This window comes from Denticeps clupeoides, chromosome 5, assembly GCF_900700375.1.
Source record: "Denticeps clupeoides chromosome 5, fDenClu1.1, whole genome shotgun sequence".
NCBI classification, from domain to species: Eukaryota; Metazoa; Chordata; class Actinopteri; order Clupeiformes; family Denticipitidae; genus Denticeps; species Denticeps clupeoides.
This window is the reverse complement of record NC_041711.1, coordinates 24944838-24957226: the sequence shown is the minus strand read 5'-3', so window position 1 is coordinate 24957226 and position 12389 is coordinate 24944838. Positions and strand designations below refer to the sequence as shown.

Here is a 12389-nt window from a genome sequence, read left to right as displayed (position 1 = left end):
CAGAGCAAAGGGCGGCTATTTTGAAGAAACTAGAATATAAAATGTGCTTTAGCTATTTCACCTTTTTTTTGTCCACATGTGTTCATTCATGGTTTTGATGCCTTCAGTGAGAATCTACCAATGTAAATGGTCATGAAAATAAAGAAAACACATTGAATGAGAAGGTGTATCCAAACTTTTGGCCTGTACTGCACACACACACACACAGAGAGAGAGAGAGAGAGAGAGAGAGAGAATGAGATTTTTTTGCTCTCATCCAAGTCAAAACAAGACTTTGGGGAGGGAGGGCGGCCAGTATGAAGCCAGTCTCCCCGGGGTGACCGTCTCACTCTCACCTGACAGACAGTCGGTGTACAGTGCGCGCAGCAGCGGCGTCATCGTTTGCTTATTTATTGAATTGCTTCTTATATATTGAACCGAGCGCCTCGGTTCCGTTGCGGGAAGAGTGAGGGAGGGAGGAGATGAATAAGTGAGGGACGAACAGTGGTGAAAGCAGACGTTTTCTCCGCTGCTCTGAAGTTCTTGTAGCTCTTTTCTCTTTATTTTTCTTCTCGCCATGACGACTTTCGACTTTTCCGACGTGGAGGCTTTTTTGGACCGCCACCCGGACCTGTTCGAGGAATACCTGATCCGTAAAGGAAAATGCGACACGGTGACCAGGTGGCTGAAGGAACACCAGCCTTCCAAAGCGCCCCAGGTGGAGGAGAAGCGGAACCTCGCCAAGGAGCCTCTCTGGCCCTCGAACCCGGACGGGCTGAAGCGCCGCTCGTCCCAAATGGAGCTCCGGCGGAACTTCGCGCGGTCCAAAGCCCTGACGGCGCACAGGACCTACGACGAGCACGTCAGCCTGAGCGCCCACGAGTCCCAGTCCAGCATGAGGCGAAGAGCCCTGCTGCGCAAAGCCAGCTCCCTGCCCCCGACCACCGCGCACATCCTCAGCGCGCTCCTGGAGTCGCGCGTCAACGTCCCGCAGTACGCGTCCAGCGCGATCGACTACAAGTACAGGCTCAAGGAGTCCAACGAGAGGGAGTTCTTCCTCGAGCTGGTCAAGGACATCTCCAACGAGCTCGACATCACCAACCTCAGCTACAAGATCCTGATCAACGTCTGCATCATGGTGGACGCGGACAGGTGCTCCCTGTTCCTGGTGGAGGGACCCCCGCACAAGAGGACCCTGGTGTCCAAGTTCTTCGACGTTCACTCGGGCACCACGGTGCGGCCGTCCTCCAGCACCCTGGACTCCAGCGAGGTGCAGGTGCCCTGGGGAAAGGGCATCATCGGTTACGTAGCGGAGCACGGAGAGACGGTTAACATTCCCAATGCGTACGAGGTACCACGTTTTTACGCAGAGGTTTCTGCAGAGCCACACCACTACCAGAGTCTCATATGCACACTTTCCTCCTGCACCAGGCACTGCAGCACTCTTTAACAATTACATTTATATATATAACAATTATATATATATATATATATATATATATATATATATAGAGAGAGAGAGAGAGAGAGAGAAGTGATGGCCATTGTGATACACTGCAGCACAGCAACGAAACCATCACCCTTGGTGAGCAGTGGGCAGCTGTGACAGGTGCCCGGGGAGTAGCGTGGCAACCTTCTGATTATGGGGGCCGCTTCCTTAACCGCTAGGCCAACCGCTGCCCCTAGTTTCGTCACACATTTTTTTAAAATGCTGTTTCATAAAAAAGAAAGAAAAGAAAGACGTTGTCTCTGGCATATATGCTTGAAAGGCTCATCAGTTCTCTGAAGTTATCGTGAGGCTTGCGCTCTACCCAGGGGTCGCTTAATTATTTCCATTATGTCAAAGTGTGTGATACACGCTCATTTCCTGCGAAAGGACAGACCGTTTTCCTGTGTGATAACAGCAGAGCCACTCTCCACCAGTCTGTGTCCAGCATCATTATAACATGGCCATGGGCAGACTTCTGCACACGAGAGCGATGGTGTTGCCCTGGATTCTGGAACTGCAGCCAGTCCAGATTTGACTCTGCAGTTCATTATTTTACTTGGTAATGAGTTGCATGCATTTCCTGTAGATATCCTGTAGAGTTTACAGCTTCAACATGATATATTTTTGCACATGTACACAAATGAATAAATACATAGTATAAATATGGTGTGTCTCTGTTGTAGGACCATCGTTTCAGTGATGAGATTGACAAGCTGACTGGGTACAAAACCCAGTCTATCCTCTGCATGGCTATCTGTAACAGTGATGGCGAGGTTATTGGGGTGGTGCAGGCCATCAACAAGAACCCGAATGGAACACCCTTTACTGAGGATGATGAGAAGGTGAGTGACATTATTGCAAAATATCATTCTATAATATTCAATGAATATGAATGATACCTTCAATGAATAAAGAGTAAAAGTACTATAGTAATACGTATAATAATTGTTTTTGTTCTTGTCCAGAGAATAAATAACTTAAATTTTTAAACACTAGTTCCACTCGTTTAAGTTTAAATTTAAAGTATTTCTAATCATTGCATAATCATACTTAGTACAACAACACAACGTAATTGTGGTCCTACCCACTGCAAAATGTTATAAAAGAATAGAAGATTAAAAGGTAGTAACATCAAAGAAGATACACATAACGCAAAATAAATCTGTACAGGAGGTTGCAAAACAAGTCAAATGAGTGAGGTGGCACTGGCAGAGTGAATAAAAAAGAAAGAAATTCATAGAAAACTTTCTATAATCTGTACTAGTGAAGCACGTTTCTGCGAGTTCCTTCCTGAAAAGCCCGACTGGAGACACACTGTACAATTGAGAGCCTAATTAAACCACCATCAATCATTTGCCTAATCAATACCTCATTAAGGTGGAGCCACTCAAGTGTGCTGAAGGGAGTCAATATTGCAACTGCTTTTTAAAAAAACTATTTAGTGTTCACAGGGGGTACAAATAATCATAGTACATAGTAATCATGGTACAATTCCTCTTGACCACTGTTAAAGCAGGAGATGAAGTAAAAGAGTAAAATTGTGTCTGCTTGTCAGTGGAACTCTTATTAAGTAATTCAACTAATTTTACCCACTATCATCCCCTGATGATTGTGGTTGCCCTTTCGGTCAGAGAATATATTTTTTTTTAAAACTACATGGTCTCACTCATTCACTCTCCCTCCTCAGGTGCTGCAGATGTATCTACCATTCTGCGGAATATCGATCTCCAACGCCAAGCTCTTCTCCGAGTCCCGCAAGGAGTACGAGAGAAGCAGAGTGAGAGGAATCAGTCAGCTTTTAGACACATGAAACTCTCACAGGAAACATACAATGTGATGTTTTCAGATGTGGATTCATTCCATTAGATGATGAATTGGACATTCTTATATTGGATAGGATATATCAGTCTTTTATTAGGACTAATCTTCATTCTCAAGCAACCTAGAGAGTTTCTGGTCAGTTTAAATTCAATGTCTTGTTGATGTACCAGTGGATCGCTTTGATAATCAAGAAATAGAAATCTGACAACAATCTGACAAGACCTACGACGGCCATGGGAGTCCACAGCAGGTGTTCCTGCACATGATTATGGAGTCCTGGTCCAACTCAGCTGAAACCAAGTAGTCTTGATGGACCAGGGCACCATAAGAACCCAGTGGGTGCTGCCACATTAACCTGACCTCACCTACGTGCACTAACGTTCCTGCCCTATGACACACGCCTCCGGGGTTGATTTAAGTTCTTTACTTTTTTTTTTTTTGGCCCTTGTGCAGTTTTGCTTGTGTTTATTAAAAAACCCTTTCTTCCACAATTTCCTGTGCCTGTGCTCCATTCCCCCTCTGACCCTCAGATGTGACATTTGATGCACAAAAGCTGAAAAAGTAAGCAGAGGAGAAGACTGAGGACGGGCACCCAGGATCGCAGTGAGGAATTGCTGGAAGGCCGGCCTGGGGAGAGTGGAGTGCCGAACCCCGCCATCTGAAGGAGATGTGCCAGGGTTTGGTTATGTTTAGGGTACTGGTTAGGCTTTAATGGTTAAGGTTAGGCTTAGGGCAATCAGTTTGCTCTACAGGTATGCTATTCTGACAAAGAATGCTGATCTGTCAGGACAGTGGCCCCAGCATGACCTGCAGCACCCAGAAGTGTCGACCCATGGGCAAGTGGGTGGGAGAAGGAGCAGGACAACGCAGTGGCGAAGAGGCGTGAACCGCGCCCAAGTCCAGTGGAACGAGGCTGATTCTGATGACGTCAGCGATGAGTACACTGAGTGGGTGTGGAACGATGGACACATCAAGATCCCTGCATCATTCCCCCCACTTCCAGTTGGGTGAAGGAGAGACAGAGGCTGACAGCGAGGAAGATGGTGGCGCCAGGACTCGCCAACCCTCCGCTCAGATGTTCCCCGGCCGGACGGAAGCAAAGTAGAGAGCGTCCATCCTTCCCTTTCCATGCAAGACCAGCTCCCCGCACACGGGAAGGCGTGCCAGCAGAGCAGTCAGTGGTCAACACCCACCAGGAGCCGGATGACCCTGTCTTTTGTCTGTCTTTGTGTGTGCATTTGTGTGCGTTATGTGTCCGTATGCCACCTCCCTGCGGCTTGGTAAGCGGTCTCCAGGCGGTCCGGGATTGCCTTCCTGGGTGTGGCTGGGAGTGATGAAGGCAGCAATGGCAGGGGCGGCACGTGTCCAGAACCAGAGAGGACCCCCAGCGACAGAGCTTGGTCGCCCTGGAGTGGTGCCCAGGGACCATGAGGATATCGCAGCAGGTGCTCCTGCAGCTTATTTTGGAGTCCTGGTCCAACCCAGCTGAAGGAAATTCCATAAGAACCGTTATACACTTACCTTGAGTTTTTGTTTTTCTCTTGTTTCTGGCAATTGCCACATGCCTTAGGGGTTTTTTTTTGTTCTTTCCTTTTCCTTTTTGCCCAATGTGCCTGGTTTTTGTTGTCTTTCATAAATAAAATCTCTTTTTCACGATGTCCTGCTTCTGCGAGTTCTTCTTCCCCCTTGGCCCCCAAGATGTAACAAGAACAGAGCAAAAGATTCTAAAGCTGCAGCGTTTGTTGTCATTGTAGGGATTATTGGATGCCCTTCACAGCAGTCAGCACCATAGACATCTCAACTGATTCATTAACTTAATGTCATAAATGTGGAAATGACCAGAATTAGAGCTCTGACGAACCCTGAAGCACTGGACTTTGGGGTTAATTTTTAACATTTGAAATGATTGCAGATTTGCGTGGAAACCGTTATTGGGGATTTGATGTTTCTTGTGGCTCCTGCAGGCACTGCTGGAGGTAGTGAATGACCTGTTCGAGGAGCAGACAGACCTGGAGAAGATTGTGAGGAAGATCATGCAGCGTGCTCTGACCCTGCTCCAGTGTGAACGTTGCTCTGTGTTGCTTCTGGAAGACATCCACTCACCCGTGAGTCCAGCTCTGTTCTTCTCCAACTGTCCTTTCCCTTTCTTCCCTTTTTCTTTCAGCCAGTCCTCGGCTCTTCATCAGCTGAACCTCAGGCACCTTCACTAATCTGCTCTAATCATTGTGTCATTCATTTGGCTGTTTGCTTTTCTTACAGGTGGTGAAGTTCTCGAAGACATTTGAGCTCATGTCCCCTTTGTGCAACGTGGACCACGATATAAAGTGAGTCTGAACATGTGCTTTAAAGAAGTAAGTTCACTCACTCCTTGTTTTGGCCTCATGATTGGCTGTGTGCCTTTGAAAGTCAGCATGGAGAAGCTATCCTGCTCTGACTGGCTGATCAACAACAGCATTGCTGAGCTGGTGGCATCTACAGGCTTACCAGTCAACATCAGTGATGTGTGTCAGGACCCTCGCTTTGATGCTGAGGTGCTTCCCCACGCCCAACAAACAAATACCTCAACACACACCGGCACTTCTCCTAATGTGTTATTCTCATCATCAGGCTGATCAAGCCTCTGGTTTCCATATCCGATCCGTGTTGTGCGTGCCCATCTGGAACCGAACCCATCAGATAATAGGTGAGCTTTGCAGATGAAGCTTCTATGTTCACTTTCTACATTCCTTCTTGCTTCATGCCTAAAGAGGCTGTTTTCATGGCAAGGGGTTGCTCAGATATTGAATCGCTTGGACAGGAAGACATTCAATGACGCAGATCAAAGGCTTTTTGAAGTAAGAAAAGTCTCACGTGCTTGCTTTATATACATGCTAACGTTTGAATGAAGTATGTAATCATTTGTATTTGCACAGGCGTTTGTGATTTTCTGTGGCCTGGGCATCAACAACACCATGATGTACAACCAAGTGAAGAAGACTTGGGCAAAACAGTCTGTGGCTTTAGATGTAAGAGATTTCTCAACATCATACCATCACATTCGTATTCAGGATCATGCTTGATTTGTCTTTATAGTGTCTGTACATCAGTCCATGTTTGTCATGAGTCCTGCTTCCATAATGAACAAGCCCAATTTCTGCGGCTCCAGCATAAATATTTAAGATTTGTTTCAATTATTCAGTTTCAATATATTCTGTGAGAACTCCCTGCTCATGAAAGCGCAGCTGTAGATGTATTCGGGATCTTTATTCACCGGTTCAAACAAAAAAATCATTTTGCCAGGATTTTAACAAGAGTCAATTTGAAGCAGGTTCAAATTCTCCAATGCCTTGTACATTTAAACAAAAAAATGAACAAACACAGCCTGGATATGGCATTGTAGCATCCCGTTGCTTAAAGTGTGCATCTCTGTAGTCTGTGTATCTCAGCTATCGGCTAGTTGTTGCAATAAACTCTTTTCAAAGCGTATTAGTACACTATATTTTTTTTGCTTTAATAATAATAGTGAGGTTTTTGTCTCTTTCAGATGCTGTCTTACCATGCTACATGCTCAAAGGTGGAGGTAGATCGGCTTAAGGTAGCAGTCTATTAAGTGCTAGCACTCTGTTTAAAAAGCTGGACTACATCTTAACAAACAACATAATGCATTTTAAATTAAAGAACTTTATGTAATGAAAGAGGAAGGCATGATGTAGAAAGTAATGTTGGGCATGGTTCTGATCCTGCTCTCTAAAGAAGAAGAAAAATAAAGATCCTGGACTTCAGATAATGATTCGATTTATTTGCACATTCAGTAGTGACGTTTTAATGGTACGAAGAGCCTTTTCATGAGTTTCATTAATCTTTTTTTTTTAGCAAAGAACTGTTTGCTAAGGCTGCCCTTTTCAACCCCCAGGCTGCTAAGATTCCTCTGAGCAGTGAGCTGGGAATAGATGAATTTCACTTTAATGACTTCTCCCTGGACAATGATGCCATGGTCACAGCTTCATTACGCATGTTCCTTGAGCTTGGAGTCGTCCAGAAATTCAAAATTGACTACGAGGTGAGATTTATGGACAGATTACTTTTTATTTACGACTTTTAAATAATTGTCAGGGATGTGCCAGGGCTTTGGTTGAAGAGCAAATGGAAAGATGCTTATTATGTTCCCAGGTGCTGTGCCGATGGCTGCTCACTGTGAGAAAAAACTACCGCACAGTAGCCTATCATAACTGGCGTCATGCTTTCAATGTGTCACAGTGCATGTTTATCATGATCACGGTGAGTTGTTGAATACAGTGAGAAGAGGACTGTAACAACCTAAGCTAATAACCTTCAGAATAGCACTGCAATTTTTAAAAATATTTTTATATTTATGTTTTCTAATGTTGTACTCAAATGCTTCTCTCTGCAGACAGCTAGGTTTCAAGATATTCTCTCTGACTTTGAGACCTTAGCCCTCATGGTGGGCTGCCTGTGCCATGACTTGGATCACCGTGGAACCAACAATGCATTTCAGGCTAAGTCAGTCATGTAGATTTTATAGTCACAAAATGAGGCCTATGTAATATCACACACTATCATATCATGCTGTTAAATTCTGATACTGTGAGGCTAACCCTACCACTGATTATTGAAGGGGTTTTATGTGCCTTTTTTCTCCCAGTTTTTGGTCAGTTTTATTTGAAGAATTCAGTCACAAAACCTTTTTTACGTGTGGTCTAGAACTCTTTGACTCCCTACAGGTCAGGATCTGCGCTGGCCCTGCTGTATGGCACATCAGCCACTTTAGAGCACCATCATTTCAACCATGCCGTCATGATCCTGCAGAGTGAGGTAAGCCGCCATTAATATAGTATCTCAAGTCAAAGCAAATTAGTTATTGTGTTTTTAACCATGTCTGGTTCAGATGCCTCTAAGTAATGTTGGAAGCCATCATTCAACTCACTACCAATTAAAATGTAAAATCATTGGACAATGAATGAATATGTCTTTTGGTTATTATTGGTATTGGTAATGTCACATTATTGGCATTATTTAGTGTTCTGATTGCTTGTTCTTTCCCTCCGTCTTTGAGCCTCAGTATGCTGCAGAGCTTGAGACAACACATCAGTGCTTGTCAGCTTTTAATTAAGAACCTGCTCTGCCAACAGTGCTCACTAAACTGCTGTTTAATCACTTTGGAGCTCCGCATTGATTGTCTTTAGCAACCCATTTGAAGTCTCTAACCCCACCAATTAACAGAGCTAAAGCAGGTCTCTAAAGTCACTATTGGAACTGGACTCGGCCCAGCAGGGCACACCACATGAGAAAATGTTTCCTCCTCTTACTGGAAATGATACCACTGAACCATGCCATCTTGTCCATCCAACAGGGCCACAACATTTTTGCCAGTCTCAGTTCCAAAGAGTACAGCAGCATGATGCAGCTGCTGAAACAAGCAATATTGTCCACTGACCTCACCTTGTATTTCCAGTAAGTTCTTGTTGTATCCAGCACATTGAGCCATCTGTTACCAGCTCAATTCAGGATCAATTGTTGTGCTCTTGGACACAATAGATCCAAGTGGGATTTGGACCTCTGGCTCATTTAACAACCAGGTCCCATTGTTGTTGTTTTTTGCCACATAAGCAACTACAACCATTTTTTTCACATTCTGTTCTATTCTTGTTCCAGCGCAGTAAGAACAGAATGCTAAACTTTTTATGTTTTTATAAACTGCTCGTCCCCCCCGCCCTCTTATCCACGGGTTGATTTAATTTGTAATGCATTTTTAAACCACTAGGAGGCACTAAGTCCCTTATTGTCATGCGTCAACTGCCAAGCAGCACTCTTTGATCATCACCCTCATCATTTCTTCTATACAGGAAGAGAACTAAGTTCTTTCAGTATGTGCTGTCTGGAGAGTTCAGCTGGACCAACGAGGAGCACCGTGATGTCCTCAGGTAAAGTCCTCAGGTCTCAGAATAAGATGCCGTGCTTCAGTGTGGTGCGTCAGTTCCTTGTTGAACTTTGAATTGAACCCACACAGGTCCATGCTGATGACAGCATCTGATTTGGGTGCAGTGACTCGACCTTGGGAAATCTCCAAACAGGTAATGTTATTTGCCATCAATAACCAGTCAGTTAAATGTAAATTTAAAGCATTGTGCTTTCAGTGGAACTGTACTGTTTGTACACATTTCTTTAGGTAGCAGAACTGGTAACTAGTGAATTTTTTGAACAAGGTGACAGAGAGCGCTCTGAATTGAAGTTGACACCTGCTGTGAGTATTTTTTTTAAATGTCATGTCCTTGTTATTGGAAGTGTTGAAAGCAACTCTTCCATCTTTGGTCTAGGCCATCTTTGACCGCAATCGTAAAGATGAGCTGCCTGCCCTTCAAATAGACTGGATAGATGGGATTTGTAAACCCTTGTATGAGGTACCAAATCAGATCTCTTTTAAATATAATTTATCATTTATTCTAGGGGAATAAACAATATATTCCCTGGTTCAGAGGGTGGCAGTGAAACCCTCTTCATTTCGTCTCTTCGAATCGAATGAAGTGGGAGATGTGCACGTCCTATCAACAGACGCGCAGAGCCTCTGAACCAAACCCCTCTACAGGCTCCACCCAGAGCTCACTGTCCAATCAGAGTACGGAGACCACCCACACACATCAAAACACTAGCGTCCCACAGACTGTCAAAAATCTACCAGCCAATCAGAGTCCAGAATCTGCCTGCCCTCAGAAACTTAGTCAGATTTCACACAATACCCAGAAAGCACACACTAGTAAGAGTCTGGACTCCACTCGGTCTTCACCATCCAATGAATGTACAGCTTCTCTTCAGGACTGCGATTCTTGTCTGGCTGCAGAGGCCAGGAAGTTGAAGGTTGCTTCGCTGACACAGCCGTAGAAACACATTGCGTTTCAATGAACATTGTTCAATGTTTTTTATTTCAATTCAATATATTAGGCATGTAATATACAGTTGGTAGTCATTTCCTTATATATATTATTAAGTTATTTGTGCTGCATTGCATTCCTGCCTTTTTGCATTTGTGGAATGCATGCAAGAAATCTCTTCTGTTCTGTGCTTTATACATTAGAACACATTTTACCAGCAATACACTACTTCATTAAAAAAGTTCTTTACAGTGGTTTACTCCTAATGCGGACATTAATTTAAACAATGAATGCAACTTTTTGTTAAACAAAGAAGGCCACTTTACAGGGATTGGTGATGTGACTAAAAGGATACATTTCAAAATATTTATTATAAAAGTGCACTATAAAACATTTATATATTGTTATTTATTTATTTTATTTATATATTGAGCCACATTATGTGAGGACCGGGTCCATACACATTACATGACAATTGAAATCAATTGTAAGTCGACCCTGATCCTGATACGCAGGCATTACACATCCATATTACACAGTCATTCTCTTTTTGTGTAAACTGTGAGTTGCCTTCTGTCTGTGTGTTCAAGCATGTTGCTATTGGCTCTTGATTTGTCTGATGGCCTTACAGTTATAAATGTTTGTTTTTTGTAACTCTGTAAAGCATGTATTAGCACGTTGACCTTTCTTAGAAATGTTACTTGATTCAGATTTATCATCGAACCAGTGCTACTGCAATCTCATACCAGCATGCAAAGCAAAAACATTTGTGCTACCACTGCCTTATTTTAACAAGTTTCAGGTTTTGCCTTTAGAGAAGTTTGATATACAGCGCAAACCATTTATACGTGTCTTCATCTTTAAAATGTTGTAATGTTTTCAGCTGGTTCTTATGCATCTGTCATAAATAAGTGCTTAGTGGGCCACAGGGATGTACCGTGCAGGAAACTTTTCTGTGTTGAGCAGATCATTTCTCTCAGGCAGTTTTGTAAATAAAGAGCATTGTGAAATGTATGCTTGCTGTCCTCCTTAGCCTATTGCAACACATGCATCAAGAAAATTACATTTCAGATGAAGACTTAATTAGATCTGGTTTCATCACCCCCTTTTTAATCTTAGTCTCACTCCATGCATGGGAATATTGAATGTATTTGATCACTGTGCTCTTCAAAGTGGCATAAACTTGTCTGTACAATCTCCCCTGAGCGCCGCCTTGGCATGTTAAATAAACAACAAAAGTCTTGGGAATGAATAATTAATGATCCGGATTGTTTCGGAACAAAAGTATGCTGCAATTAGTCTGAGAATAAATATAAAAAGTTAACACCATGAAGATGCATTGCATATTTTGCAAAAAAAGGATCTTTTGCATTATAAATATTCTTAAGAATTACTACTAGTACTACTTTTATTATTATTGTTTGTGTTTGTTGTTAATAAGAGTGTTTTTATGGGCATTAGTGTTCCATATCAAGCTGTCTTTCATTGAGAAACAGATGTACTCAAGGATCCAGCAGCCATAGCGGACAGTTGCACAGGATGGGTGAATCAGGCTGCGGTGTGAACACATGGGCGGCGGCAGCAGCTCCAGAGCTCGCCTGTAATCTATAATTCAGCAGGGATTGAACAGGCCTTACTCCCCATCACGAACCACAGCACAAATGCAGGGTTGACGGATCTTTCACCCTTTGTCTTTCCCTCTGTTGTGCTACCACTCCCTACCTTCGCGTCGCATCCGTGTTTGAGTTCTGCCGAGGACGGTACTGTAAATATTCCTGCACTCGGAAATTAAGAGACAAATATAGATCACAGCTGTGTTTGCTTTGCCTTTGAAGGACCTCCACCACGTTTGTGCTTGCAGTAAGGCATGTGAGGAAGCTTTTTACATCACGAAAGTAGAAAATCTGTGATATCACCTCCCCAAGAGACCATGGCTGATGTGCAGCCTAGGCATTCAGTGGCCTATTTTATAAAGCACTCATTTACAAAGACCTTCCAATTCATCTCTCTACATCAAAGAAAAGTATAAGTGAGTGGTTTTAATTTAAGTAGACTATTAACATTAATGCATGCATACTGGTGATGGCTGTTTTATTTTTGCATACTGTTGTTTACAAGCTACAAACAAGCGTCCCTCATTTAGTATTCGTAACGCATTCAAAATGAAAATTAGCTACGTTCTCATCTGGACAGCCGATAAATCTTTAGGATGGCCATTGCGTTCATCCAGTTTT

General features: G+C 43.3%; 1 protein-coding gene across 4 annotated transcripts; it reads left to right on the top strand.

The window, feature by feature from the left end:
• Positions 1-289: 289 nt before the first annotated feature.
• Positions 290-11269, top strand: pde11al (phosphodiesterase 11a, like). Of its 4 annotated transcripts, none has more exons than XM_028979611.1 (19): positions 290-1330; positions 2152-2310; positions 3156-3245; positions 5254-5394; positions 5549-5613; positions 5700-5820; positions 5897-5972; positions 6056-6123; positions 6202-6294; positions 6813-6863; positions 7182-7328; positions 7439-7546; positions 7680-7789; positions 8011-8101; positions 8640-8740; positions 9133-9210; positions 9297-9360; positions 9493-9530; positions 9734-11269. In XM_028979611.1, exons 1-18 carry the CDS (start codon positions 557-559, stop codon positions 9514-9516), a joined length of 2361 nt encoding a protein of 786 aa, XP_028835444.1. In that variant the 5' UTR covers positions 290-556; the 3' UTR covers positions 9517-9530; positions 9734-11269. The 4 variants fall into 4 exon arrangements, with proteins under 4 accessions (XP_028835444.1, XP_028835443.1, XP_028835442.1 ...); XM_028979610.1 differs by having other exon boundaries at positions 9456-9530; XM_028979609.1 differs by having other exon boundaries at positions 9456-9530; positions 9604-11269.
• The last annotated feature ends 1120 nt before the right edge of the window (positions 11270-12389 follow it).

Excerpts from the sequence above, each read along its gene's own strand:
- pde11al (XM_028979609.1), top strand. The coding sequence starts at position 557 with ATGACGACTTTCGACTTTTCCGACGTGGAGGCTTTTTTGGACCGCCAC. Across the intron at positions 3,246-5,253 it reads AGGAGTACGAGAGAAGCAGA|GCACTGCTGGAGGTAGTGAA; the intron begins GTGAGAGGAATC and ends TGGCTCCTGCAG. Across the intron at positions 7,329-7,438 it reads AATTCAAAATTGACTACGAG|GTGCTGTGCCGATGGCTGCT; the intron begins GTGAGATTTATG and ends TTATGTTCCCAG.